The following is a 26,158-nucleotide window of genomic DNA, read 5'->3' on the forward strand; positions in this document are numbered from 1 at the left end:
ACTTGTGCACCATCTATCTATTTGTGTACTCATAACCTCCCAAAGCATTTATATACATATTTTACCGACCCAATTGCTTGAGCACCAACTCTTAAAAATGCCCTTTTTCCTTTCTTCCTCCTCTCTGAAATGTATTTTAGTGTCTGTCTCCCCTGCTAGAATGTAAACTCCTTGAAGGTAGGGATCATGTCTACTCAGTCTATTGTTCTTTTCCAAATGCTTAGTACAGGGCTCTGCACATAGAAAGTGCTCAATAAATACTATTGGTTGATTGATAACTCCAAGAGGTATGAGTCTGCGGGGAAGGGTTACATCTCCTCACTCCCTGTAGCTCAAACCTTTGCCCTTTCCCAGGCTTCAGGATTTCCTTCTTTGTGGTTTTGGGGCTGACCTAATTCTGCCCCAACCACTTGGAATCAGAGCCTTACCTTCTTCATCTGTAAAATGGAGATAATATCTGCCCTATCCCCCTATCCCTACTTTACAGGGAATGTTATGAAGAGAAGTGAGATTAGTGATGTGAAAGCATTCTGGAAGGAAAAAAAAAATCACTCTATAAATTCAAGGGTTTGGGTATTATCAGAAAGCTAGCTATTTCCAGCACCTAATCAGGCCACAAGTCCCAGAGGCCAACCCCGGCCTGACCTACACCCTTGCTGGTTTCTCTTTGGATTGTTTTCACATGTGCTTTGTCCACGGGCCCCAGAAGACAGGCTGTGACCTGCACCTCCTCACAGCTTTCTTCAAGTTATTCTTGGTCACTGGCTTCTTAGGATGGGCTGCTCAGCAAAGTTAAGGCACGAAACCTCATTCCCCTGGGGGAGATCAAAGGGGAGGGCCAGCTTCTGCCTCTCAGCAAGTCACCTCTGGCTCGAAGTCGCCCCTCTTTTCTTCCTGCCTAGTCTAGAGTTGGGGAGCTAGACTTGAAGCCTATAGCTCCACAGCCCTCGGTGCTCTGAAAGGTCAAGAAGCTCACCATCTACAGAACATATGGTCCCCAGGAGAGTTTTGAAGCCTAGATGAACTACAGCCTCTCCCAGTGCTTGGAACCCTTAGCTGTCTAGAAGGTGGCTCGGGTGAAAGAGGAGCTGAGCCCACCTCGAGGTCTTCTCCGCTCGCTCTCACTGAGGCCAGGGGAGGCCAGGGATGAGAAGCACCAAACCTGAAGGTTGGCTGCACTGGACTGAGAAGTTGAAAATGAATCAGCAGGCTAGGATTCGATGAAGCACTTCAGCACTCTCTGCTCCCCACCTGCCCTTCTCCAGACAGGCTCGTGGGGTAGGGGGAAAAGGGGAAAAGGGGGGCGCAGAGTGGGGGGGGGGGGCCCATGGTGCTTCCTTTCCTGGCCCCGAGAGACAGACAGACAGACAGAAGGAATGAAACAGAAGCCCAAGTCCCCTGCTCCCTGATGCCAGGGGGCCCCATGCGCGGCTCACCTGCCCCGTGGCCTGGCCAGAGCCGTCCGAGCACACAAACTGCACAAACTCCTTCAGCGAATCCTGGCCATGGTGGTGGTGGTAGCGGATGGTCGGGTGGGTGAAGTACGGGCTCGACTGCTGGATGATGGAGGTCGAGGGGAAATGCAGAGCCGACGCCGTGGCCCGGGGGCTCCCTGCGGGCGCCACGGGGAAGAAAGAGAATCAGGGAGAGCCCAAGAGTTGAGCCTGGAGCTGAGGTCAAGGACTAGGTGACTGACAGGAGGCAGCTGGGAAAAATTAGCAGACACTGCTCCTCTGTGTGCAAACCGCACCCCTTGGATACGTAGATAAATGTGCACACTCAAAACACATAAACACACTTTCCTAATTGGCTCATAATTCATGATTTTACATTCTCAGGCACACACAACACACACACACACACACACACATGCACACACACCACACAACTCCCTTAAACACACATCCACTTGTCAAGCACACCTCTATTAGCACACAGATGTACACACTCCCTCACACATCCACACTGGCACCAGCCTTTCCCAGCTTCCATCCCTCCCCTCCCCCTCCCTGCCTGTTTTCAATCAGCTTGCTCTTGTAGGCAAGGGGGTGGGTTAGCTACACTCTGGAGTTCATAAAAACAGAACCTGGAGCCCAGCCAAAGGGGAGGGGGGCTGGTTAAGCTCCTTCCATCCCCCTGCAGCTCAGTCAGTCCCCCTGTGGATTCCCCAGCCTCTGGGCTCCAAGCCATGGGTCATGTCCAGCCGGGGTGGGATCTGTGAAAGGCTGAGCTCTCCATATGCCGTCTGGCCCTGTAGTAAGGGCCAGGGCCCTAGGAAAGCCTAGGGGTTGGAGGGCAGCTGGCAGGGCAGCGTGGGGCTGCTTGGAAGACCAGAGCTAGAGTCTGAGAGCGGGTTAACTGCTCCTCTGGCCCCTGGGATCCCAAGTGATCTGTTAATGTGGACAGGGTAGTGGAGAGGAAGGACCTTCAAGAGTGGGAGGGGAGAAAGGAACCCAGGAAAACAGACTTCCAGCCCACTCACACTTCCAGCCAGACTGCTGCACTCCTTTCATGATGGGCCCTGCTGCCCTGGCCAATACCAGCCCCTTACCAATGCCTGGAATGGCAGAAGAAAAGGGGCCAGATCCAAGAAGCAGGAAGGGGGGGCCTTGGGAAAGTTGGCAGCCCTAGTGTGAGGCTTGAATGGCCACCAACAGCCTGTTGGGAGTGCAAGGATTCTCTTGCTGGCCTCTCATGGGATGACCAGTCTACTGGAGGGTGGGAGGAATGGAGTTCATCTCCCCCAAGTCTCCTCCCTCATGCTGATTCTCAGCAGAGGAATTTGTCCTTCATTTGCTCTACTTGGAGAGCGTGAGGAAATTTTACCATCCCCCGACCCCACCCAATTCCAAGCAAATGAGGAGTGGAAAGTCCAGTGGAGGCTCTGGTAAGCTCTTAAGCACTTAGTACAGTGCTCTGCACATAGTTACCTCTCAATAAATGCCATTGATTGGTGAATGGATTGACTGATTGACTGATCGATTCACTCATTGATCTAGAACCCTCCAATATAGAAGCCCAAAGTGGATCTGGGTTGGACCATGCTGGTTTGGGGAAGGCTCCCCTGCCCCTAATTCACACTTGTTTTGGGTCTTCTCGGGTCTAGACCATACAGCCCTGTATAGGCCCAGTCCTGGTCTGTAGATTGCGCTACTGAAAGGAGGACTGGGCTCAGGCCTGGCTTGCTGGGATAAGGTGGTCATATATCCCCACCTCATTTCTGACCTCTCTGAGCCAGGAGTGGGAGTTGGGGGGGGGTGGGGGGGGGAGGCAGGACAGCAGCAGTGTCACTGCCCAAATGTGCTGTGCTGGCATGACCTGCTCCCCACAAGAGGTGAGGTCGAGCCTGGTTGGGGACCTGGCCAGGTTCAGGCCTCACAGTCCAAGGGCTTGGCCTGAGCTAGGCTAAACCAGATTTTGGCTGGCAGAGGGCTCTGCCAGACCAGAGGGGATCATGGCCCCCAGCAAGCTCCGTGACTTCAGTGCATCCAAAGGGCCCCAAGAATGGAAGCTTGGTCAGCACAGGCTTGCGCACAGGTTCAGGTGCAACCCCTAGGACTCCAGATCCCAGGATTGTGCAAGGACAACTGGGCATATGTTGCACATTGTGTATGTATGACTCTGCCCTCTCCCCAAATCAGGTTGGGGCCCAGTAAGATAATCCTTGGATTCAGCCAGAGTCTACTCCAGTCTACTGCTTGGAGTCTCACTCTAGCCTGGATTTAAGCAGAACAAAGGATGCCTTGAGGCTCTGACTCCATGAAGGAGAAGACTATTTAACGTGGGAAAGGGGCCTAGCTGGTGGCTGGACAGGATGAGGGGAAATGAGCCATGATTGGTACATTTTGTCTCCCTCAGCCCCAGCTTCCCAGCTCAGCTGCTCTCACCTCCTAGCATTTCTGGAATAGGAAAAGATGCCCAGAGGGAGAACCTCTTTGTAGCCTCTCTCCCTTACCTCCTGATACTCTAATCTCACCATTGAATTTCCACAGCTCCTTCTGGGCAGGGGGTTGTACAATTTATTGTTGGCCCTCTGGCACCAGGCTCCTGGATGGGCCCTTCCTCCACTTACTGTGAGGAAGGCAAGGGGCTAAGGGGAAGAGAGCTGACACAAACAGCAACATATACCTCCTTCTGAATGCCCTCTCTGCCCTTTCCTCCATTTGTGCCTTACTCAGTGTTTTCTTACTGTACCATCCTATGACTTTGGTAACCCAAGTAATACCTCCCACCAAGAAGGATGTGTGTTTAGGGCTAGGGCCTCTGATTCAGTTGCATTGGGCCCCTGAAGAGGTGTAGGCCCCAGCACAGCTGAAGTGGCTGAATCTGTGTGGTTCTACCCCCACCTCTGCCCTCTAGACTGTAAGCTCATTGTGGGCAGGGAATGTGTGTTATATTGTTATTTTTACTCTCCCAAGGTCTGCACACAGTAAGCATTCAATAAATACAATGGACTGACTCTTTGGGAAAGGGGGATAAGGGAACAGGGAGTCTTGGGGCAGGGGGAGGGGAGGATGGGGATGTGGAACCAGCAGGGTAGAGGGCGGGTGAAGGGGCCATTTGGGAAGCCCCTTAGAAAGTTTGTCATGGATGGGGAGGGATGTCCTCCTAGTTAGAGAGAAAGGGGAATCCAGGGGAGAGAAGGGGAGAAGAAGAAGGAGGAGGAGGAGGAGGAGGTTCCCCCTTCCATGTCCCTGGTCACTCTGGAGAGTCCCTCCTGGCTACTCATGCCACCACTGCCTGCCCAGCTGCCCTGTCCTACCCGGAGGGCCAGGGGGTGAGGGGGAGGTGGGACGCCGCTGACAGTCTGGGGCTGCCCCCCGCACTCTCCCCCACCGGCCTCCCCTTCCGCGTCCCGGTTCCCCGCCCCCCCCTCTCCCCCGGTTCTCACCTGGTCTGACTCCAGCTAGCACAGGCAGCGGGTGATGGGTGAAAGCCATGCGCGGGGAGCTGGTCTGGGAGGAGAGGGCACTGCAGAAGTCGAGCTTTCCTGACTTCTTTAGAGAAGCAGGGCCTGGCGAGGAGGAATCAGCAACATAGGGAAGGTTTAGCGGGAGGGTGGAGGGAAGCGGGAAAGTTGGGTTAGCCCAGCAGCTTACACACCCTATGCTTCTCTCCTTTTCCCTCTCCTTGCCCCCACCCCAATTTTCTCCACACCCATAATTCCTACACCCCCTGGCACTGCCTTTCTCCTGCTTCCCCTCCTCAGTCTCCCAAGATCTATCCCCAGTGCCTTCTGCATTCCAAGGTGTGGGGTAATGTGAGGCACTGGTGCACTGGGCAAGAGGTAGAAAGGGAGGTGCCCACTCTTGCCCACTAGGGCAAGTGGGTGGATCTGCCTATGCCTAGGCTTGCTAGGGCTGCAGGGAGGAGTTTCCGCCTCTCTATCCTGGAGGGGGTTGGCAGGGAAGGGCGGGGTGGAAGAGGCAGTGCAAGAGAAGCCCCTTGTCACTGTCAGGGTCGGGGGGTCAACTGAGCAGGGGTGTATAAACTACGTTCACACATGAGCACATGTGAACATATAGATGTGTACCATGGGGTTCGCCCATCCATGTGGGACTGACTGAAAGGAGCAAGGTGATCTGTGTTCTGTTAGGGACTTCCAAGTTGTGACGGGAGAAAGGGGCATTCTGCCCTTGTTTGAGGAAGGGACTTGGATCTGGGGTTGGGGGGAGACAAGAACACTGACAGCACAGAGGGAGACAGGGCAGAAAGAGCAAGAAGGTCAAGTAGCTCTGGGATCCCTGGGTAAGGAGAAGGGAACATGGGCAAAGCCACTTGAGCAGGCTTGGCAAGGGGGCAACCCGAGAGGCACCCTAGACCCTTGAAATAACTGGCTGTTTCACCTAGAGCTTCAGGGGTTCTGGGAGGCTAGTGGTAGACAAAATGAGCAGCGTGGCCTAGTGGATAGAGCATGGGCCTGGGAGTCAGAGGACCTGGGTTCTAATCCTGACTCCACCACTTGTCTACTGTATGACCTTGGGTGAGTCACTTAGATTCTCTGGGTCTCAGTTCCCTCATCTGTAAAATGGGGATTAAGACTGTGAGCCCCATGTGGGACAGGGACTGTGTCCAATCTGATTAACTGGTATTTACTCCAGAGCTTAGTACAGTGTCTGGCACAGAGTAAGTGCTTAACAACTACCATTACAAATTTTTTTTTTTAATGAGCCACTGTCATTACCTTTAGATTACATTACATTCACTACCTCTAGAATTTATTCATCAGGTCTACGATTCTGGGGTAGTGTTGGCAACTGGTGGGAGAGAGGTGTGGTGGAGAAGCCGGGGGACACTCTTGCTTAGCTTCTCATCTGAGAGTGCAGCCTCCCAGGGTGAATGACCAGTGGCAACCACGTGTAGGGTTGGTACAGTGTTCAACAGATACAAGGGTAATGTGGTTTCCTCTAGGCGTGGAAGCCTGGGAGACTCCTAGAAGGGTTGGATCCCAGCTTTGGTTCTCACCTCCTGTTTCAGAAAACTTATGGGGGCAAGGTGCAATGGCTCAGGGGTCAACTTCTGTAGGGACCAGCCAGGCTGATAGGCTAGATAGAGGATGGAGAAGAAAATCTATCTGTTCTGCAGAGAAGACGAGGAGAAAGAGGGAAAGGAGGGAGGTGGGAAGAGAAGAGTCTCCAGCCACAAGGAGAGGTGTTATCCAGCAGCAGCTGTGTGCCACCTGATAACTGGCATGGCAGCGGGGGTGGGGGAGCTCCCTGCCAGCTGTGCACAGCTGTCCCCACTGCCACAGCAGTGCTTCTCCAGCTGTTCCCAGGCCTGCAGCTGGGCTGCTTAATTGGCGATTTGTCGACAGCACCGGGAACAACATGGTGGGGGGGGGGGGGACTGGGGGAGGGGAAGAAAAGGGAAAAAGGAAGAGAGCTGGGGAGTTGGGATTGGAGGGTGGCCAAAGGGAAGGGGGAGACTGTGAGAAGAGTGGGGAGCAGCCAGAGATCTGGTGAAGCTTTGCATTTGAACTCTTCTGCCCCCTCACTCCTAGACACCAGGAGGAGAGGGGTTCAGATTCCCTGGGATTGGGTCTTCTTGGGAAATGGTGGAGAGGATGTAGGGGGCAATCCAGATGGAAAATCTGAGGAAACTGCTCTAATCATAGAGTCCCCAAGTGGAGAGATGCAGTGAGCTGTCTGGAGACAGAGCAAGAGCATGGCACACCCGAGTCTTGGTGCCGTGCCCTTCCCTCTTACTCCTTGCCCTTCTCTCCTCTCTCCCTGCCCCTCTGCCTCCCTCTTCAGAATTGGGAGCAAAATCTGCAATCTTCAACAGTCACTTTCCATGGCCCTTTTCCCCTCCTCTTCCCTCCTCCTCCCTGCATTCCCTTTCTCTCCCACACATACCCCACTGCACCTGTCCTGATCAGCCCCACTCCTTTTTTATGGTATTTATTAAGTGTTTATTATGTGACAGGCACTGTATAAAGCTCTGGGGTAGATACAAGCAAATGAGGTTGGACACAGTGCATGTCCCATATGGGGCTCACAGTCTAAACTCCCATTTTGCAGATAAGGAAACTGAGGCATGGAGTAGTTAAGTGACTTGTCCAAAATCTCACAGCAGACAAATAGTGGAGCTGGAATTAGAATCCAGGTAACTTCTTCTCCTAACCCCCTCCCCACCACCAAAGCACTCAGATGGGGCCTTGACGGACATTCCTGGAGCAGCTGGGCCCCAGTGGCGTGTCATCTTCCATCTGAGGAAATTGCCTTAGAGATGCTACCTTGTTACTACTTGGTGACACTTATTTCCCCTGCCCCGTGGCCCCAACTCTTGGGGAAGGGGAACTGAGACTCAGATCAGAGTTCTAGTCAGGAGAGGGAGGGCACTAAAAGGATGGGGCGGGAGACTAGCCTAGGAGCCCTCCCCATCCTAGCCATTAGTCCCCTCTAAGAGCTCGGAACCTAGTCCAGCAATACAAAGCCTGACTCCCCATGTCCCCTTCAGGCACACTAACTGTTCTGCTGATAAACATCAACAAGGACTAGCCTCTCAATTACGCATGTGCAAGAGCACACCCATGCCATCTGAGGGTAAAGACAGTCTCCACCAATATGGAAGACATACACGCATATATCCATATTCCAGCACACGCACTTTATGAGCAAATGTGCTCCCACACACCAACATGCAATCTCCATGCAGTGGCTAGTCATACCAAAGCTGCCAGCAAAATGAGTGGTGGGAAGAGAGGGGTGTTTCGGGATGCTGATCCCCTGTCTCAGGAGGAGTGGGTCTAGTGCAGGAAAGTGGGGGTGGGGGGTGCAGCTGGGGTGACCCTAAGGTCATTGGAACTTATTTATTGAGTTAGGAGATGTTCATTTCCTGGCCATCTCCATTTGGAATCCCTTCCCCTAGCAGTCCCCTCTTCTCTATGGCTTCCATAAATCCCCCAACCCACAGCTAGGATTTAGAAAGAAAGGTCTGTGGTGAGAGCCTTCAACTCTCCTCTTGGCTGTGGGAAGAGGACATGTTTTCTTGTGGGCTCGGAGCCTAACCCTTATCCTCATCCTCACTTTAATGCCCCTTCCCCACCTTCCCCCTGGGTGGAGCCACCCTTGTTTCTGTTGGCTACCCCCAGGGAGAGGGAAACAGAGAATGACAGAGTAGGGAAAAGGACCATCCCCCTGTAGAGGGTCCTGGGTGGACGAGTGATAGTAGTTTCACTCCTCAGGTCTCTGCCCTCTGGGCTGCCCTGTCCCCGGGCAGCTCCTGCTGGCCCAACCTCACCCCTTATTTCCATCCAGGCTCTACTGCCCCAGGGAAAGGCAGTGAGGCAAAAGGGGAACCCCCATACCTCAGACCCTAGCAAACGGAGTGTCCCCAAGTCCACCTTGGTGGTACCCGGGAGGAGGCCCAGAAAGTGGGGCATGGGAGGCGTGCCAAGAGCTGGCCCCTGCCCGTTGGGGCAGAAGTCCAATTCTCCAGCTCCTTTTAGAGCTCTGACTAGGGTAAAAGGCCCATGATTCTTGGGTAGTGCTGGCATCCAGCAGGATGACCAGCCCCAGAGAAATCTGGGGGAGGGAGAAAGGGGGAACCTGGGAGAAATTCTCAACTTTGCCCTTCCCTTCTTGGTTTTCTCCAGGCTTCCCGAAGAGGCTGGCCCTTGAACTCCTGCCAATTCTTTCCTGACCCACGCCTTGCTGCCGTGGCCCCCGTACCTGCATCCACATCATTGGGCCACCCGCTGGACTGGCTGCTGCCAGCTGCTGGGGACCGTCCTGTCCCAGGATAAAACACATCGTCCACGGGGCTCTCCATCTCGCTGTCATCTATGGACTTGGGGCGCTTGGTGGTGCTGTGGGGGTAGGTTGGGGAGAAGGATGAGATGAAGCAGCGCAGTGGAAGGGGCCAGGAAATCACTCCTTGCCTTCCCCAAGCGTTACCCCTTTCTGAGGCTCCTGTAGGTGTGGTGGAGGAGGGAGGCCAGATGAGTACCAAGGTCCAGTAGCTGGCCTTGGCATTGTCACTGGCGTCAACACTTCTTATTAGAAGTGGCAGAAGGGAAGGAGATTTGCAATCTCCATGGCCACTGGTATCAGCTGCCCATGTCCAAGCTGGCACACAAGCCCTAGGTTGCCACCCCTGCGAGAGGGGGGGTAAGATACTGCTTCTCCCTTTGGGGTGAGCAGAAGGGTTGGTATGACTATGACAGTCCAGTATTTCGCTCTCTGCCAGAAAGGTTTGGCAGTGGGGTGGGAGCGGGGTCAGGGTGCCAGGGCAGGGCTAGAGGTGCTGAGTTGGGGCCGGGGAAGCCTTACCTGGTGGAAGGAGGGGAGGTTATGGACCGCCGCCCCAGTGTCACTTGATTTATGTTGTAGTAGCTGGGGCTCTCCAGATCCGCCAGGGAAAAGTTGGGCCCTGACGCCGTGGCAACGGGAGCTGGAGGAGGAGAGAGGCCGTCAGAGGGAGACGGACCCACAAGCGGGTACCAAACCTGCCAAAGGGGACTGAACAGGCCCCCACCCTGGTGGGGCAAAAGGCTCCACTGTGGACTACGGCCTACTCCGGTTTCTATGGAAACCACAGCCTGACTGCCAGTAGTGGGTGTTCCCTCCTGCCACCTCTGGGTGGCCGCCTGGCCCTGACTTGGGGCACAGAGTGGGCTTTGGGGAGAGTGGGAGTTGGAGGGGCCAGGGTTGCCTGGCACAGAGACATGTTCTTTGTTCGTGATACCCAGGGCAGCATGCCGTCTAGGAGCCTAGGACCCAACCTCTGCCTGCTGGGAGCATCCCCAGGAGTCCAGTGGGATTCAGGGGTGCAGTGGGAAGAGCAGGTTGAGGAGAGGACACTGGGTGAAAAGGAATCCCCTTCTGATTTGGGGGTTGGGAAAGAAAATTCTCCTCCGAGCCCTTTGTCGACCTTTCTCCTGTCCAGAGAGGGCTGGCCAGCCTACCTGTGAACCCATGCAGGCCCTACCCCTGCTGTGCCATGGGTCGCCCCCAGCAACTCACTGGTGGGTTCAATTCCTCCCAGGACATCAGGGTAGGAACCTCCATGGAAACAACTTCACCAACCGTTTCTCCCCACTCCTTTCTCTTTATCCCCCCCACCTTCCCACACCCTTTTTATGTGACCGCAATGGCTAGGTAGGTTCACGATGGACACTCGATAAACATTGAACAGTCGATCGCTGGGTCCTCCCCCCGACCCGATTCCACCCATTCCCCCCCGCTTCAGCAGGGTGGGTTACTTACTCTGAGACACTCTCACCAGCTCAGTCACATTCCAGACCCCGGAGGTCACAAAGCAGTCCTGGAAACTTAAGTGCCCTATAGGGAGGTGGAGAAAGGAGGGAGGAGGGAAAATAAGGAGGATAAGTGAATATGAGCTCCTGGTGGGGACAGGGAAGGAGGAGAAGCTTTTCAGGGGAAACTTTAGGAAGGGAAACTTTCAAATGGGGCTGGGGTCTTCTGCCTGTTTTCTGGCCCCATATTACAGTACTGTCCATGCCTTTCATGTCTTCCCGAACCTCCTTCTCCCCAGTTATAGGGGTAGGGGGTCACAATATCTCTCCATGGGCTTCTGCCTTCCTCTATTAGGAGCTGAGAGACCGAGGTGGATAATAAAGAGCTGGCAGGGCTTGAAGGAGGAACAACTCTGGAAGATCAGGGAAAGGTGGACCCCAATAGCACACCCCCACCCCCCACGTTGTAATAGCTAGATGTTCTATCTTTCCCTGATCACCCAACCTCAGCAATAAGACTGTTACTTAAGTATGGTGTCTGAGAGCCCCTGGGTATAGTGAGTTTTGTAAGTTCCTCTGAGGTCAGGGATCGTGTCACCTAACTCCCTCATTCTCTCCCAAGGGCTTAGTATAGTGCACTGCCCACAGTAGGCACTCAATAAATGTCAATGATTAATTAACTGATTGAGTGATTGGGGAGTGTGGTTGGGGAAGGAACAAGATCTGAGAAGGGTCAGAGAAGATCAGGGAAGGGCAGACACTCACCGTTGGGCAGTGGTTTGATGTCCGCATCTCCTTGCTGGTTTGAACTGTCTGATTGTCCGGATTCTGCCAGGAGACACAAAAAGTGGGGATAGAGTCAGGACTGAGGGCCCATCTTAAGAGCTGGTCATTGCTTTCCTACCTCACTATCTTTCTAGCTCCCCCACACCATGCATAGGGGAGTCAGCTGCCTTGGAGCCCCAAAATTAGCTGGGCTACCCTCCTAGCTCCCCCACACCGAACCCTGACCCATTGATGTCTTCTCCGTTCAGCATAAGAGGAAACTGAGACCCAAGGAGAAACAACCGAGGAAAGAAGGACACTCCAAGAATCAGGTAGAGACTCTCTGGAGAGAATCCAGTAACCCCCTCCCCCCACAACCCCTAGCTCGGGTCCCAGCAACAAACTTCATTCCAGAGTTGAGGAGAGAACCCAAGTGTCCCCCTCCCCCATACTGCTCATGCAGACAGACTAGAGCCTTAATTAATTAATTAATTAATTACATTCCCATCTGCCCCTTCTTCCTCCCATCACCCCCCCCCCCCCAGTCTTTACTCCCCCCGCCCCATTTAGCCCCTCCTTTGCCCCTTCTCTCTCTGGCAGTGTGAACTCCCTGGCAACACAGAGGGGGGATTTGTGTCCCCGACGCCATCACCCGTTTTGTGCCAGGCTGTCTGGGGCTGTCTCATGCCCCAGTGCCACAGCTGCTCAGAGCTCAGACACAAGGGCCCATTGTGCAGCCTGTGGCTTACCAGAGTAGTGTGAGTGTGTGTGTGTGTGTGTGTGAGAGAGAGAGAGAGAGTGTGTGTGTGTGTGTGTGTGTGTGTGTGTGTGTGTGTGTTTTGAGCTTGGGAAAGCCCCCCCCCCCCCACTAAATATCCGCACCCCCTTATCCAACGCTTTGTGTGCTAGGGGCACTGGCAGGGACCTCTGGAATGCCCGCCTGGGCATGCCAGCTGACAGGAGGCTGGGGAAGCAGGGAGGGCTGTGAGAGAGGGGTGAGGGGCAGCACAAACCTGGAGGGACAGGCTGGGGCCGAGAGTGTTCATGCCAGCAGATAACATTAGCAGGGTTAAGGTCAATGCCATCCCTGGCCTGATACTCAACTTCCCTAAGGTGGGGAGTGGAGGTGGGGACATGGAGAGCTCCCCACCCTGAGCCTTGCTGGGTTGCACAACTGGCCAGGTGTTTGCTGGGGATTTCCCCTCAGCAGCTCCCTCTTCCCCAGCAGTTCCACATTCCTGGGGGCAGCTCTCTCTCCCTAGTCTCCCCCACTGGCCTGAAGCTAGCTTCTCCCCTTCCAAACCCCCCAAAAGGGTCCCATCCCGCCCCTTCCTTCACCCATGGCAAGATCCACTACCCCAACAGAGGGCACTGTTCCCAACAAAGAGGGTTGCGGAGCTAGGGAAAGAGGTCCGACTCCACCCCAGCACGTGGCCCCTGCCTGCCAATGCCATGCACCTGCCTCTGGGGTGGGAGGCCGCCCGAGGGGGTGTGTGTAACAGTCACCCAGCAATGCTGTCCCATGGGGCCAGGGGCAGGAAATGAGCACGGGACCCGGATCCTGCTGCAACCACAGAAATGGGGAGGAGGGGGCAGGGGGAGGAAGTGATTGGCAGAGCAGGAATGTAACTGGCACAGGGGAGCCCACACCCGGCCTCCCGCAGAAACGGCCCCAGGCCCTGGAACAACTGTGGCTCTGACGCACCCTGGCATTGGGCACCCATTTTGAGAAGCTCTGGGACTGCTCCGCTGCAGCTCATGGCTTATTGGGAAGGGTTGGGGCACTTCCCCCTTCCCAGAGTTGGATCCCCACTTCACAGAGCTACTCCTCTCACCTGGGCCCACATCCCCACAGGGGCAGAAGGACTATGAGAGAGGACACCAAAGTCCAGGATAGTTTCAGCTCCAACAAGAAGAAGGACCTGTACCCCTCTTGCCCCTCACTCCAGAAATCTGCCCATCTGTCCTGCAAGTGGCTGGAGGGGAGGTGGGGAAGGGAATGGAGGGATTCTTCCAATTTTCTCCAGAAACCTTTTCTGGCTGAGGCACAACCTGTTTGCTGCCTGGGGGTCTGGAGGAACTGCTCCTCCAGCCATTTCCAGGAGACTGGGGGTGACAGCTCCTTCCCTCACCCTGATCCATCTCTCCTTTTAACACCAGAATATGCACCATGTTGCCCTACCCAGAAATTGACTCCAAATTTCTTCATTTCAGGGAAATGGCATGGCCTAGTGGATAGAGCATCGGCCTGTGAGTCAGAAGGACCTCGGTTTTAATCCCGGCTCCACCACTTGTCTGCTGGGTGACCTGGGCAAATCACTTAACTTCTCTGTGCCTCAGTTACCTCATCTGTAAAATGGGGATTAAGACTGTTAGCCCCATGTGGGCAGGGACTGTGTCCAACCCAATCACCTTGTATCTATCCCAGCACTTAGCACAGTGCCTGATACATAGTAAGTGCTTAACAAATACCACTATTATTATTGTTATTATTACTATTATTGTTGTTGTTGTTATTTTGCTAAGCAAAGAAGCCTCCAAGTAGAGTCCTTCTAGAAAGTGAGGGTGAGAGTCCATAGACTGTAGAAAGAGACCCACTCTGTTCCCTCCCTCGCCCCACTCAGAGCAACCAGGGCAATCTTTGCGCTAGTAGCCCCTGCTGTAGATGGGGCCCATGGGAACCCCTCAAGCGTGGCCCCAGACTTCACCCCCAACTCCATCCAGTCCTCTGGGCTCAGGGAGAGGAGGTTGCTGCCATATCCACTACTATCATTCTCAGCCACCCACGGGGTCCATCTACCAAAAGTGGGAAACAGGTAGTTCTAATATCAGAGGAATCCTCTATTCTGAGGAGGAACAATGACAAGGGCTCTTGGGTGGTGGTAAGAATGGGGGTGAAGGGATGTTTTCAGTTGTTCAGCTGTAGGGCCCTTCCTGTTTCTCTAAGCCCTAGATGTGGCCAGGCCTGCTCCAGGTCCCCAGCCAGTTCTCTACCATAAGACAAAGAATTCCATTTCCAAAAGTAGCAGTGGGGCTGGGCATTGAAACTACAGCTGGGCAGCTGAGGGGCCAAAGTGGAGAGACTCTCCCCTGCCCCGGGGTATGTGGTTACACCTGTCAGCCACCTTCCCACCACAAGCCTTGCATCTCTTCCTCGTGAACAAATACGCACCGTCTCCCTTATCCCTCCAACCTGCTGCTTCATTGGTTTCCCCCTATCTCCATGGTGCCTTCAGGTCTTTCCAGTCGGGAGGCTGTACTATGACTCCAGGCCAGCTGTGCCCTGAAACCTGGATCCACCCTGGAGGGAAAAGCCCGATGCAAGAAGGAGGACTTTAGGAAAAGAGGAGGTTCAAAGGGCAGCTGCCAATTAACGAGGCTGGACTGAGAGCCTGCCCAGAGCACCCAGGCCCCATCACTTGGGCTGGGCAACTGAGTCCAAGACACCGGGGGGCCTCCTGAAATTGGGGAGCCTTCCCCTCCAGGAGCTGGGCGGAGATATCAAGAGATGAAAATGGGGAAGGGGAGCAGCCAAGAAGCAGAGGGAACACTCTGGAAGTCTTCTCTGCCTGGGAGATCTAGCTGGTCACAGGAGGGAACTCTGCCACTGAAGCCCCTGCCTGCTGAACCAGGATGAATTGGAGCAACTGAGACTTTGGAGAAAATCCTTCCAGAAACAGGCCCATGGCAGGGGCAAGACGATACCCTGGGGATGACCACATTGGGCTCTACCAGTTCTGGGCCTGACTTTTCCCTCCCCAGCAGGCTGAGGGCTGGGCCTCTGATGAGTTAACAGTCCTGGCTGCCAGAGGTCAATCTCCCACCCCTAAAAGCCTGCTCCCAAACCGCCACCTTGGCCCTGATCTAGACTGCGAGTCCAGTGGGGGTGATAGGGAGGAGGGGATCATGAAGGGGTAGCCAGAGCTGATTGTGGAACTCCAGTTACTGATGTCAACCACGTCTGAATTTTCGTATTTCTTCCCAAATTATCAGATGAAGTGAAGAGGAAGGGACGCACACACACACACACCACTAGCATACACACGCATGCACACACACACGCGCAAATAGAGAGACAGAGACAAAGACAGAAACGGAGACAGAGAGGGAGTCCGGGAAAGCTTAACAGCCAGGAAATCGTTTTTACGCTAGGAAACTACCCAAAAAATTATTTTTTTTAGATTTAAAGGAAAAAAGGAAAGGCTTGAGCTGTTTTTTTCTCCCCCGGTAATAAAGCCGGCTTCACATAACTCCCTCTCCCTCCGTCTCGTTGCTGGCAGCCATTTTAAAACTTGGCAGCCATTTTATTGCTGGCGGCTAACAGCGTCCCCACAATGCTGACAGCCGCCAGCGACGGACATGGTTAGCTTAGCCCTGGGACAAAAGCAAATCAGTCCTAAATCTTAAGGGGGATGAGGAAGCTGGGGGGAGCCTGCCCGAAGATGGAGCCTGACCAAGAGGGGGATGCTACGGCCTGGGCCCTCCATTTTAGAGCAAACAAACTGAATCCATCAACTGACTACATGCTCCCCATTTAGTCAGGAGGCGGTTCACCAGAGAGCGATGCTCTGCCCAAGTAGATACCCACTCTTCTCAAGGCCAGAGTCAGAGCTGACACCCAACCTTATGCAGAAGAGGCCCAATATTCCTCCCTGCCAAGACACTCTGAGCCTATCCCCGAGTTGGGAATGACTGAGGCACTGAGATGGATACGGAAGGTGAGGGAGAAGGAAAGAATCCCGTATCCCTCACTTTTATCAGCTTTTACTGTGTTTAGGGGTATCATTGTTTCCTTCTGTTATTTTGTTTAGATCATTTTCATCTTTCCTCCTGTGCCCCTTGCCTTTGCCCTGCTCCTGATTCTTAGATTGTGCACTTCTGTGAGGGCCAGGGACCAGGCCTTATTTTATCCTCCACTGTACTCTTCCCTAATGCTTAGCATAGTTTTCCTTAGGCAGGAGATGCTCAATAAACACTACTGGACAGATGGATGGATGGATGGAAGGAAGGATGGGTGGAGGGATGAATGGATGGATGACTGACTGACTGAAGTCAGCACCTCTCCACCATCTGCACTGGGTGGTAAGGAAGAGGGCCAGGATTGGACTGAGGTTCCCTCTAGGTACTCAGCAGTCCATCCAATAAGCTGAGACACTAGCATTTTCCCTCTCGGTCTCCTCAAGTGGCAGGTAGTTCCAAACAAAAACATGTTCCCAAGAGCAGCCATGCCACTGAGGTTGGTCCTGAAATATCTCCTGCCCTGGCCAAGAACCCAACCTGGTAGAGACCCACATATCCAGGGTTGGACTGGAGCAAGTTAATCCCCCTCAGCTCATGCTCCTATGCGGCTGTGGCCAACTAGGAGTGATTTGTTTCTGGCAGTTCTCCCCTACCATGGCCCCGTCCTCTCGTCCAGCCCCCACACTCTATCCCTACTGCCCTTCTGGGGCATCACCACAGAGAAGGCGCTCTCTGGAGAGAGAGCTGCATTGTCTGGAGCCACCTGCACTCTCCCTCATCTCTAGTTCAGAAAGTTGCAGCTCTGGTGGGGACCCAGAATCCGGGGGCAAGCAGGAGCCCAAGGGAATGAGCAGTTGCTTCATTACACCCCCTTCTCACCCCCTCCCCACCCCCAAGCTCCTCAGACTCTTGCCAGCCGAGATCTCAGAGCTGCTCCAGCTTTTATCTGGCAGAATACAGCTTATCGGAGCCACCAGCTGAACAAACAAACAAATCCACGGTTAGTGAGAGAAAACACTTTTCCTGAACTCTTTATCTCCTGTTCACAGGCCCTACGCTCTCCCCACTGCCAATAGCACAGGAGGGGAACTTTTCTGCTTAACAGCTGTTTCTGTCTTTATTCTCGGCTTTTAAAGGCTGAGGGCTTTCTCCCTCTGTATCGGACTCTGTGCCTCTCCCAGTGTCTCTATCTATCTCTAGGTCTCTACCTCCCTGCCTTCCTAGCTCCAAATCCAAAGCCTCCCCCAACTCCTTTCTCTCCCCTTCACTGTCTTCTCCCCTATGAATAATGCTCCAGAAAGTCACCTATGAGCACAGGGCAGGGAGGTGCTAGCTACCTTGCTGAGGACAAAAGCTCAGGGGGTTTTAAATCCCACCCCAAGCCCCCTTGTCCCCCACACCTACCCTACTTGCCTCCATGCTTACTTGCCCCTGATGCTCCTTCTGCTCTCCAGGATCCCGGGGGGGGGGGTGGTTGGCTTCTCTCTCTTCCATGCCACAGCTTGGCAGCCAGGACAATGGGCTCCTTGGGCATTGCCAAAGAGAGGTCCAAACCTTGCCTCTGAGCCAGTTTGGTGGGGCGTGGTTGAAGAGTGGGACGGTTTGCCCTCCCCCTAGCCTGGACCAAACCTGTGAGGCATTCATTCCAGGGGTGTCCCCCCCAACACACCCACTCCTGGCCAGTTGTCCCCCAGCAAGCAATGAGAGAAGGGCGAGGACAGTGGGAGGCTCTTTAAAGTATGGGGCTGGGGATAAATGCTCCAAATCAGTTTATGGGAGGGACCACCCTGTTCCTGCTGGGTCTGCTCCCCTGCACCCCAAGACAGGGCTTTAGCCTCCCCCAGCCCCTGGCCTGCTGCTGCTGCTGCTGGTGTGTGTGTGTGTGTGGGGGTGTGTGTGTGTGTGTGTGTGTGTGTGTGTGTGTGTGTGTGTGTGTTTTGGGGGGTGGGGGGAGCGTCCAGCCAAGCGCGGATGGCGTCTGCCGAAGTCTGGCAGGGACTCAATGCCCAGCTCATTAGCTTGCAGGGGGCGTCCTGCGGCCTCCCTTCTACTGAGCCTGGGGCCTGGGGATCAGAGAAGGCAGGGGCTCGCCTCATAGCAGGCGGCTTGTTGGGGATCCTGGCAAGCATCCCTGAAGTAAAGGCTCCCCAACTCTTGGCAGCTCCTTGGCCCACACATGGCTATTGCCAGTTTCCTCCCCTGCCTTGTCCATGCCTTCGGACAAGCCCCCCAGGGCAACTCATGAGGCAGAAAGGACCTCCCGCTACCAGGCCTCCCTAGATGATGACGAGTACAGCAAAGTTTTAGTGACCCCCTACTCTGTTCCCTGTTTGGGTGGGCCCCTGCATCCCATCCTCAGAAAGGCTTCCTGCAAGGAGAGGAGATAGGCTCAATACTGGGGAGGGGCAACCCAAGGGAAATCAGTTTTCTTCCCCGTACTTCGGTTGAGAGATAGACTGGAGGTCCTTCAGTCCATTCCGGGCTTCCTTACCCTCCAGCCCAACCTAGAAAAAATGTTGAGACCAAAGGCAACTCCAGCTTTCCTGTCCCTGCCTCAGTGTCCCAGGGAGGAATTGTGCCTTCACCCCACTCCCAGCAGTCACCAATAAAACACAACACAAAGGTGAGTAGAATCCAAGGTCTCACTCCCCGCTCTCCCTGCTGCCTAGCATGGAGGTTTGCCAACCCCTCTGGGCTTTGTATCTTCTGCCACTGATCGGGGTGAGGAACCAGTTCATCCTGCGCATTCTTATGGAAGGAGAAAAAGAGAATGAAGAAGAAGGCAAATCCCAAACTGGACCTAGAGTGGCCCAGCGGGTGGCACGGGCCCTTAATGAGTGGGCTGGCCGCAGCAGAGCTGGGCTCGGATCAATGATCTAGTTTCTGACTCCGAGGGGCCCCGCTTGCTTTTGCTCACACACACGTGGCCTGTTACTCTCCCACTTTATTAGCTTGCAGATTGGAGGCAGCACAGGCTTCTTGGCCCTGATCTGGACTTGGAAAGTGGCCGCCGGGGTGGGCTCTGCCCCAAAAAGGGACCCTTCCCCACTCCCTCTGACTGCACTGGTTTCTCTACATACTCTGACTTTCTTAGTCCACTCTCTCTTCCCTGTCCAATGCCAGTCAAGTCCCTGCTCCTCCTCCTGGGCCGATCACAAGTACACTCTGCTCTTTCTCTCTTTTCCTCCTGCTTTCAGACTTCTGCTTTTCCCTCTCTATCTCTCTCCATCTCTGTCTCTAGCTCACCCTATACTCTGCAGACATTTTCCTTTTAATTGGAATTGCTGGAGGTGGAAGGCTCCCGTTGCCAAGAGGAGCCCAGGGCTGCACATAAACCCCAGATTGATGGTGTGTTTTTAATATATATATTTTTTTGGTTACAGACAGGGAGATATTTATGGCTCCCGCTAGGTGAGGAAGGAATGTCCTGCTCACTGCAGCAAGTGCTCTGCCTCGGCTCCTGCTCATAACAAACTCGGCTCTGTTAAAGGGACAGTCCGTAAATCATCCCCCAGCTCAGCCTGCCTGGCGAGCTCTTCGTGGAGCAGCAGGAAGGAGAAGTACATACAAACACACACACACACACTCTTGATCTTTCCCTCTCTCTCTCTTTCTCTCTCTCTCTCACACACACACACACACACAAACATACACAAGCACACACACACACAAATTCCAAGCCATTCCCCAAAATACACCCCTGAGGGCACACCAATATGTACCCCAGGCCACCCTGCCCCCTGCATACACAGTGCAGTCTTCTCTGCTAGGAAGAAACATCCTTTGGCTCCTGGCCTCTCCAACCCTGGCCCCATACCTCTTGGGAGTTGAAGAACACAGCCCCGGTTCCAACCCCCATCTTTCCATTTTCCCTGCAGTGCTAGATTCTGTCAACCAGGTGGGATGTCTGCCCCATGACTGTTGGCATGTCCCAAGTGGGTGCCCAATAAATAGGTGTGAATAGGCCTGAGATTCTCCTGGACACCCCCAGGGGTAGCTTTTCAGACCATAACGACCATGGAATTGCCCCCATCCAAGCCTCTCTTGTTGCCAATCTAACTGGATAAATCCTGTGCCCATCCCACCCCCACCCATCTCTCACCACTCAATGTGCCCAAGAGGGTCCCGGGCATGGGAAACCCAAGCTCTGAGAGGGAATGGGGGGAAGCCTAAGTAAGGTCTGGCCTGCAGCAGCTGGGCCTGGAGAATGCACCCATTGTGCCTCCTGAAACCCAAGTCAAGGAACCCTGAGACACTCCCTGCTGAGGAGACGGGCAGATGGAGGTGAGGAGGGCTGGCTTATTGGAGGGCTCTTTCCAATCTGGGCATAAGGAGGCAGGGTGGGGAGTTTAAGACAAAGGAAGCCCCTTGAGTGTTCAGCCCAAGAGAGGGTAAAGGGTCAGAGCACAAGCAGGCAGGGGCAGCTGGTGCCTGACTCTTTCACTCTTCTCCTTCTCCTGTCCTCCCCCATGGCCTCTCCTCTTTCCCTGATTGCCCCTGCAATCTGGAACTACTTTGGAGTCTGGTCTCTTTTCAGAGTGCCCGGCCTGGCTCTCTTGATGGTCAAGGCCTATAGGATCCCTCCCAGATCTAGGGGTCATGGCAGGAATTGGGGGGGCTGGTGGGCAGGGACTTCTGGGCCTCCCCTAGATCCTCCCTTTGCTAGAGATGGGGAGTGGGGAGTGGGAGGACAGGCTGTGGGCACCACCCAGCATTATCAGGGTGGATTATGGTGCCAGGCACTTTGAGCTAGGGCTGAGAGAGTTACTTGGCAGCAGGAGGCCAGGGATTGGGGTATGTGGAGGGGAGGCCGGTGAGAATGGAACTAGCAGGAGAGTGGGAGAGCACGGTACCTAATGCAAAACAGACCTGCATATTTTCAGGCTGTGTCACCCTTTCTCCTCTCTCTTCCTCCTCCCTTCCTCTCTGCACTCCTCTTACTCCCTCCCTCTTTATTTTCTTCCCTCTTCGTCGTCTTCTGCTTTCTCCCCTTTCCCCTTCCCACAATAGCCCCAAAGGTGTTAGTGGTTGCTAGCAACACCAGGCAAGGAAGGGAGACCGAAGCAACTACTAGAATGAAAGAAAGAAAGCAATAATAGGAAGAAAAAAAAGAGAGAGGGAGAGACAGACAGACTAACACAACACATCCAAAGCACTGGGTCTTCTCCAGGTGAGATGGGACAGGAGCCCTCTGGGGTTGCTCCTGGCACTGTGGGGAAAGGGGTTGAGCTGTGACCCACTGGGGTGTGGAGGGCAGTGCCCAGCAGAGCACCTATCGCTCTCAGCCCCCTCTAAGTAGTTGTGGGAGGGAGACGCATAGCTGTAGGGTGGGGCAGGGGTGGCTTAAGGAGTGTGTATAAGGAGCAGGGAGAGTAGAAGCAGGGAATGCTCTGCTAGTGACAATAATTGTGATATTTGTTAAGCATTTACTATGTGCCAAGTACTGTACTCAGCACTGGGGTAGATACAAGATAATCAGGTCAGATACAATCTCTACCCCACATAGGGCTCATAGTCTAAGGGGGAGGGAGTATAGATATTAAATCCCCATTTTACAGATGAGGAGACTGAGGCACAGAGAAGTTAAGTCACTTGCCCAAGCTCATCCAGTAGGCACAGTAGGTGGAGCCAGGATTAGGACATAAATCCTCTAATACTCCACCCGGACTCTTTCTATTAGGCCACATTGCTTCTCTGCCAAGGTGCTTGGCCATAGGGTGTAGAAGGGTCAGGAAGGGAGTTGGGGAGAGGGGGCAGGCTGCTCACAGACAGGCTCACATGCAGTGAACAAGGCTGGGGGACCAGTCTTCTTTCCTCGGCTCCGCTGCACCTTCAAGAGACATCTGAGTTCCTCCAGGGAACAGAGAGAGAAGTGGCTGCCCTCAGAGTCTGCTGACTACCATTCGGTCCAGCTCTTGTGTCAGTGGGTCTAGAGCAGGGTCCAGGGAAAGTTGGGGCTTGGCTCACACACCCGCTCCCCTGCCCACCATGTTCCTTCCCACTCCCACAAAACTCAGGCCAGAGCAGCTCCCAAATTTGGCCCAAAAGAGATGAGTCCCAGTGGAGCTGGGGACCGAGCAGAGGCTTGGCAGGCAGCTGAGGCTAGACAGGGTCCCTCCCCATCTCCATGTCCAGTTCAGCCAAAACGGGAAAAGGCTATCTGCCCTCAACAGAGAAAGGGAGGGGTTCTTCCTTGTGCCCGGTTCCCTACTGCAGCTTCTCTAACCTCAGTCCTTCACCACCACCAAGGCTGTTTGATCAATCATCCCCTCCTCCCACATCCCCCAGCAGGAGTCACTGTGCCCCCAAACTGTGACAGGGGTATGTAATGACAAAATAGTTGCTTCTTTTTTGTATTAAGGGACCTCCAATGCTGCACCTCAGGGCTCGTTGTGCTACTTTCTGGTAGTTTGGATCAACTGTGGGTGGAGTTGAGTGAGGTAGACTGTCGGGGCTAAAGAAGTAAAATATGACTACATCAGCACTCCAAAACCTGGGTTAGAGGCAGAGAATTTGGCGCTCAGAGGGTCCCAGCCTTCCTCAGTCCCCCTCTTGCCTCCTGCCCCTTCCCTGACTGAGCCTCACTCTCCTACCAGCCACACAAAATGGGTTCGGAAAGTTACTCTTTATGTTTAGTTGACTTTTTTTCCCCTCCCAAATGGAATGAGCCAAGAACCCCCCCATTATCACTCCTCCCTCCACAGCCCAGCACTCCCGGCAAGACGAAAAAAGCAGTCTCCTGCCATGCCCCAGACACATAAAGCACCACCTAGGGGCTCTCTGATGGAGGTGCCACATTAAGATTGGGCTGGCATTGCAAACTGCCCAGACCCTGCTGAGAGAAAGTTTCTTCTGCAGTCATCACATGAGCCAGTGTCATCCCGGTGAAAACCTTTTAAGATGATGCCCAGGCATCCAGCAGGCAGTTTGCGGCCAGGGAAAGGGAAAGCTGAAAGTTGGGGAAAGCAGAAGGTGGAGGTAGGGAAAGAGGAGTGAAGGCTTCCTTCTGTTGGCATCAGACAGACACCTTCTCCCTAAACTCAGAGAGGAGAGAAAGGAAAAGTAAAAGGAGAGAGGGCGAGAGAAAGAGAGCAACAAAGACAGAGACAGAGAGACAGGGGAACAGAGATCTTTCAGCCGCTAGGAAGACGCTAGAATGTTAAACAGATTTCCCCTCAAAATTCAAAGACTCCTTCCCACCCTCACCAGTCATTCAGATCCCTGGTCTCAGATTTACCCATCTTCCCAAAACCACAGCCAGAAAAATTTCCTGATCTGTTCCTCTGTCCCCCACACCCCCTAGAATAATAGCCCAGCCGTGACTTAATGTAATTAGATTACTTCCCCAGGTTGGGATTCAGGGAGTGTCTGTAATTTATTTTCATGTCTTTCTCCCCCACTAGATTGTAAGCTGCTTGAGGGCAGGGATTGTGTATACCAGCTCTATTGTAATAATAATAATGATGGCATTTGTTAAGCACTTACTATGTGCCAAGCACTGTTCTAAGCATTGGGGGGATACAAAGTAAGCAGGTTGTCCCACATGGGGCTCACAGTCTTAATCCCCATTTTACAGATGAGGTAACTGAGGCACACAGAGAAGAAGAAGAAGAAGAAGAAGAGCATTTATTAAGCGCTTACTATGTGCAATGCACTGTCACTGTTTTAAGCGCTGGGGAGGTTACATGGTGATCAGGTTGTCCCACGGGGGGGCTCACAGTTTTAATCCTCATTTTACAGATGAGGTAACTGAGGCACAGAGAAGTTAAGTGACTTGCCCAAAGTCATGCAGCTGACAAGTGGCGGAGCCGGGATTAGAACCCATGACCTCTGACTCCCAAGCCCAGGCTCCTTCCACTGAGTCACGCTGCTTCTCTGTACTCCCCCAAGCGCTGAGTACAGTGCTCTGCACACAGTAAGTGCTCAACAAATACCACCGATGGACTGACTGGTCCCTAGCTAATCAAAATCAGCAGAGACTCTGTGGCTCCCCCAACCAACATGGAGGACACTACCCCTAGAGGCTTGCCACTTAGATGTGACCTCAGGCCAGGCCTCCGGGGTGGAGTGGGATTTGGGGAGGTTGGTAGAGCAGGGAGAATGGCTCCCTCCCCTTTCTGCCAGCCAGCTATAAGGGGCAGTAGGAGCCAACCCCTGCACCACCTGCAGTCCCTCGCCCAGGCAGAGCTGTGAGGTCTGAAGCTCTGCTGGGGCACGCAGGGGAGAACTACTGCAGCCCTAGCACCATGCAAGGTAGCAGGTATGCCCTAGCCTCTCTCCCGAATGACTGGACCAGGGATATTTTCTCCTCTATTCCTTAGTCTGTGAAAGCTTTCCTGATTGGTAAAGGGTCACCTATGGGAGGCAAATGGAAGCACTGCCACACGCAAAGTGGAAGCAGCCAGAGCACCACAGGAGGCATGAAGGCCAGGGAAGGAGAGAAGAGAGGAAGGCTAAACAATGTCAAGGTGGGATTGTGGGCTCCCCAATGCTGCTGCTTCTTCCCTAGCTCAAGGACAGTCAAGGCTTTTGGTTAGGGGTCAATACCCTGCCCTTTCAACCTCTGCCACCAGCTCCAATGGAGGTCCCTTCCATCTGGAGGCTCAGGGGACTCAGCCTGGTAGGGGAGGAGCAGAGATTTGCAGGCAAAGTCCATCCACAAAGGGATAGAATGCAGCTGATGGTCTGGCCCTTGAAGGGGGGGTAGAAAGAGAGAGCAGCCCTCCATGGCTCTGCCCTGGTCTCTCACCCTTTACTCTCTGCCTGATCCTGGCTGTTTCTGGAGCTGGGAGTTCTGGGGAGGGCCTGACCAGGCCAAGCCTCAGAAGCCGGTGGACAGGGTGGGGTCTTGGCCGGGGTCTGGGTATGCCTGGCTCCTCAGGTCCCAGCCAAGACCCCACCCTGTCCGCTGGCTTCTGAGGCCTGGCTTGGCCAAGGCAGCCTCACTTCCACCTCTATTTCCAGCATTGACCTTTAGGTCCTGGAAGGTGAGCCGAGTCTCCGGCCCCCCAGCGAGCTGTCCCTGTCCAGGCCAGCCCTGAGCCCCGCCTGTCAGCTGCTCCCAATTTTATTAATAGTGCCTCCCAATGCCCTCCCCCAGATTGAGTCTCCCCTCAGCCAGCAGGCCCGTGTTTGCCCTTTGTTTTAGCCCCTTAATCCAAGCTATTTTTAAAGGAAAAGTATCTTCTCGCAATAATGGAAACAGGCACTGGTCAAACTGATCTCCCCTGGAAGGGAAAGTGAAAAGTCAGGGGCTTGATCAATCAATCAATCAATCAGAGCCTACTGTATGTAGAGCACTGTACTAAAAGTTTGGGAGAGCACAGTGGAATTTGTTGGACATGATCCCTGCCCTCAAGGCACTTCAATCTAGCAGGGGAGGCAGATACTAAAATAACTTCCAAATAGGAGAAAGAAAGAAAAGGGTATATGTGTGCTTGAGTAAGTGCTTAAGTAATGGGGCATGTAAAGATATGTACATAAGGAAGAACACTGGTGAATGGGGTATGTGTAGTTCCCTGGAAATGACTAGACTTTACTTGGGAATGAGTAAGAGCTCAAGGGAAAGGGGAAATGAGACAGAGAAAGGGAGAGAGGAAGGCAGTCAGAGACAGAAACCAAAGTTGGAATGAATGAAAGAAAGGGACAGAAAGACCATAAAAAAGAAAAATGGAAAGAGAGCAGCAGAGAGAAAGAGGGGGAAAGAGAAAGCATGAGAGAAAGAAAAGGAGGAAATTACTCCTTTAAAAAAAAAACGAAGGAAAAAAAAAAACTTTCCTAAAAATACTCGTCAGCGGGCCGAGCCACTTGGGCCGCTTCCAGCTGCCTGCATCTGTTTGGCAGCCGCTCAGCAGCGGCTAAGGTTACCCTATGAGCATGGGGGCTCGAGGCCAGAGCCCCAGCTAGGGAGCGGACTTTCTGGACTGCAAGAGGGGGAGACACAAGGAGATGCCT

At 53.8% G+C, this 26,158-nt stretch overlaps 1 protein-coding gene across 5 annotated transcripts in view; it reads right to left on the bottom strand.

Annotated features, from left to right (window-relative positions):
• Positions 1 to 26,158, bottom strand: part of NFIX (nuclear factor I X) — a 123,617-nt gene that overhangs the window by 16,047 nt on the left and 81,412 nt on the right. For all 5 annotated transcript variants that reach the window (XM_038770783.1, XM_038770784.1, XM_038770785.1 and 2 more), the window contains 6 exons: positions 11,465 to 11,527; positions 10,710 to 10,784; positions 9,774 to 9,894; positions 9,174 to 9,310; positions 4,892 to 5,014; positions 1,437 to 1,612 (listed from right to left, as the gene is read on the bottom strand). In XM_038770783.1, the coding sequence (XP_038626711.1) occupies positions 1,437 to 1,612; positions 4,892 to 5,014; positions 9,174 to 9,310; positions 9,774 to 9,894; positions 10,710 to 10,784; positions 11,465 to 11,527 (695 nt within the window). The remainder of the gene's footprint in view (positions 1 to 1,436; positions 1,613 to 4,891; positions 5,015 to 9,173; positions 9,311 to 9,773; positions 9,895 to 10,709; positions 10,785 to 11,464; positions 11,528 to 26,158) is intronic.

This window comes from Tachyglossus aculeatus, chromosome X2 (genome assembly GCF_015852505.1).
Source record: "Tachyglossus aculeatus isolate mTacAcu1 chromosome X2, mTacAcu1.pri, whole genome shotgun sequence".
NCBI lineage: Eukaryota > Metazoa > Chordata > Mammalia > Monotremata > Tachyglossidae > Tachyglossus > Tachyglossus aculeatus.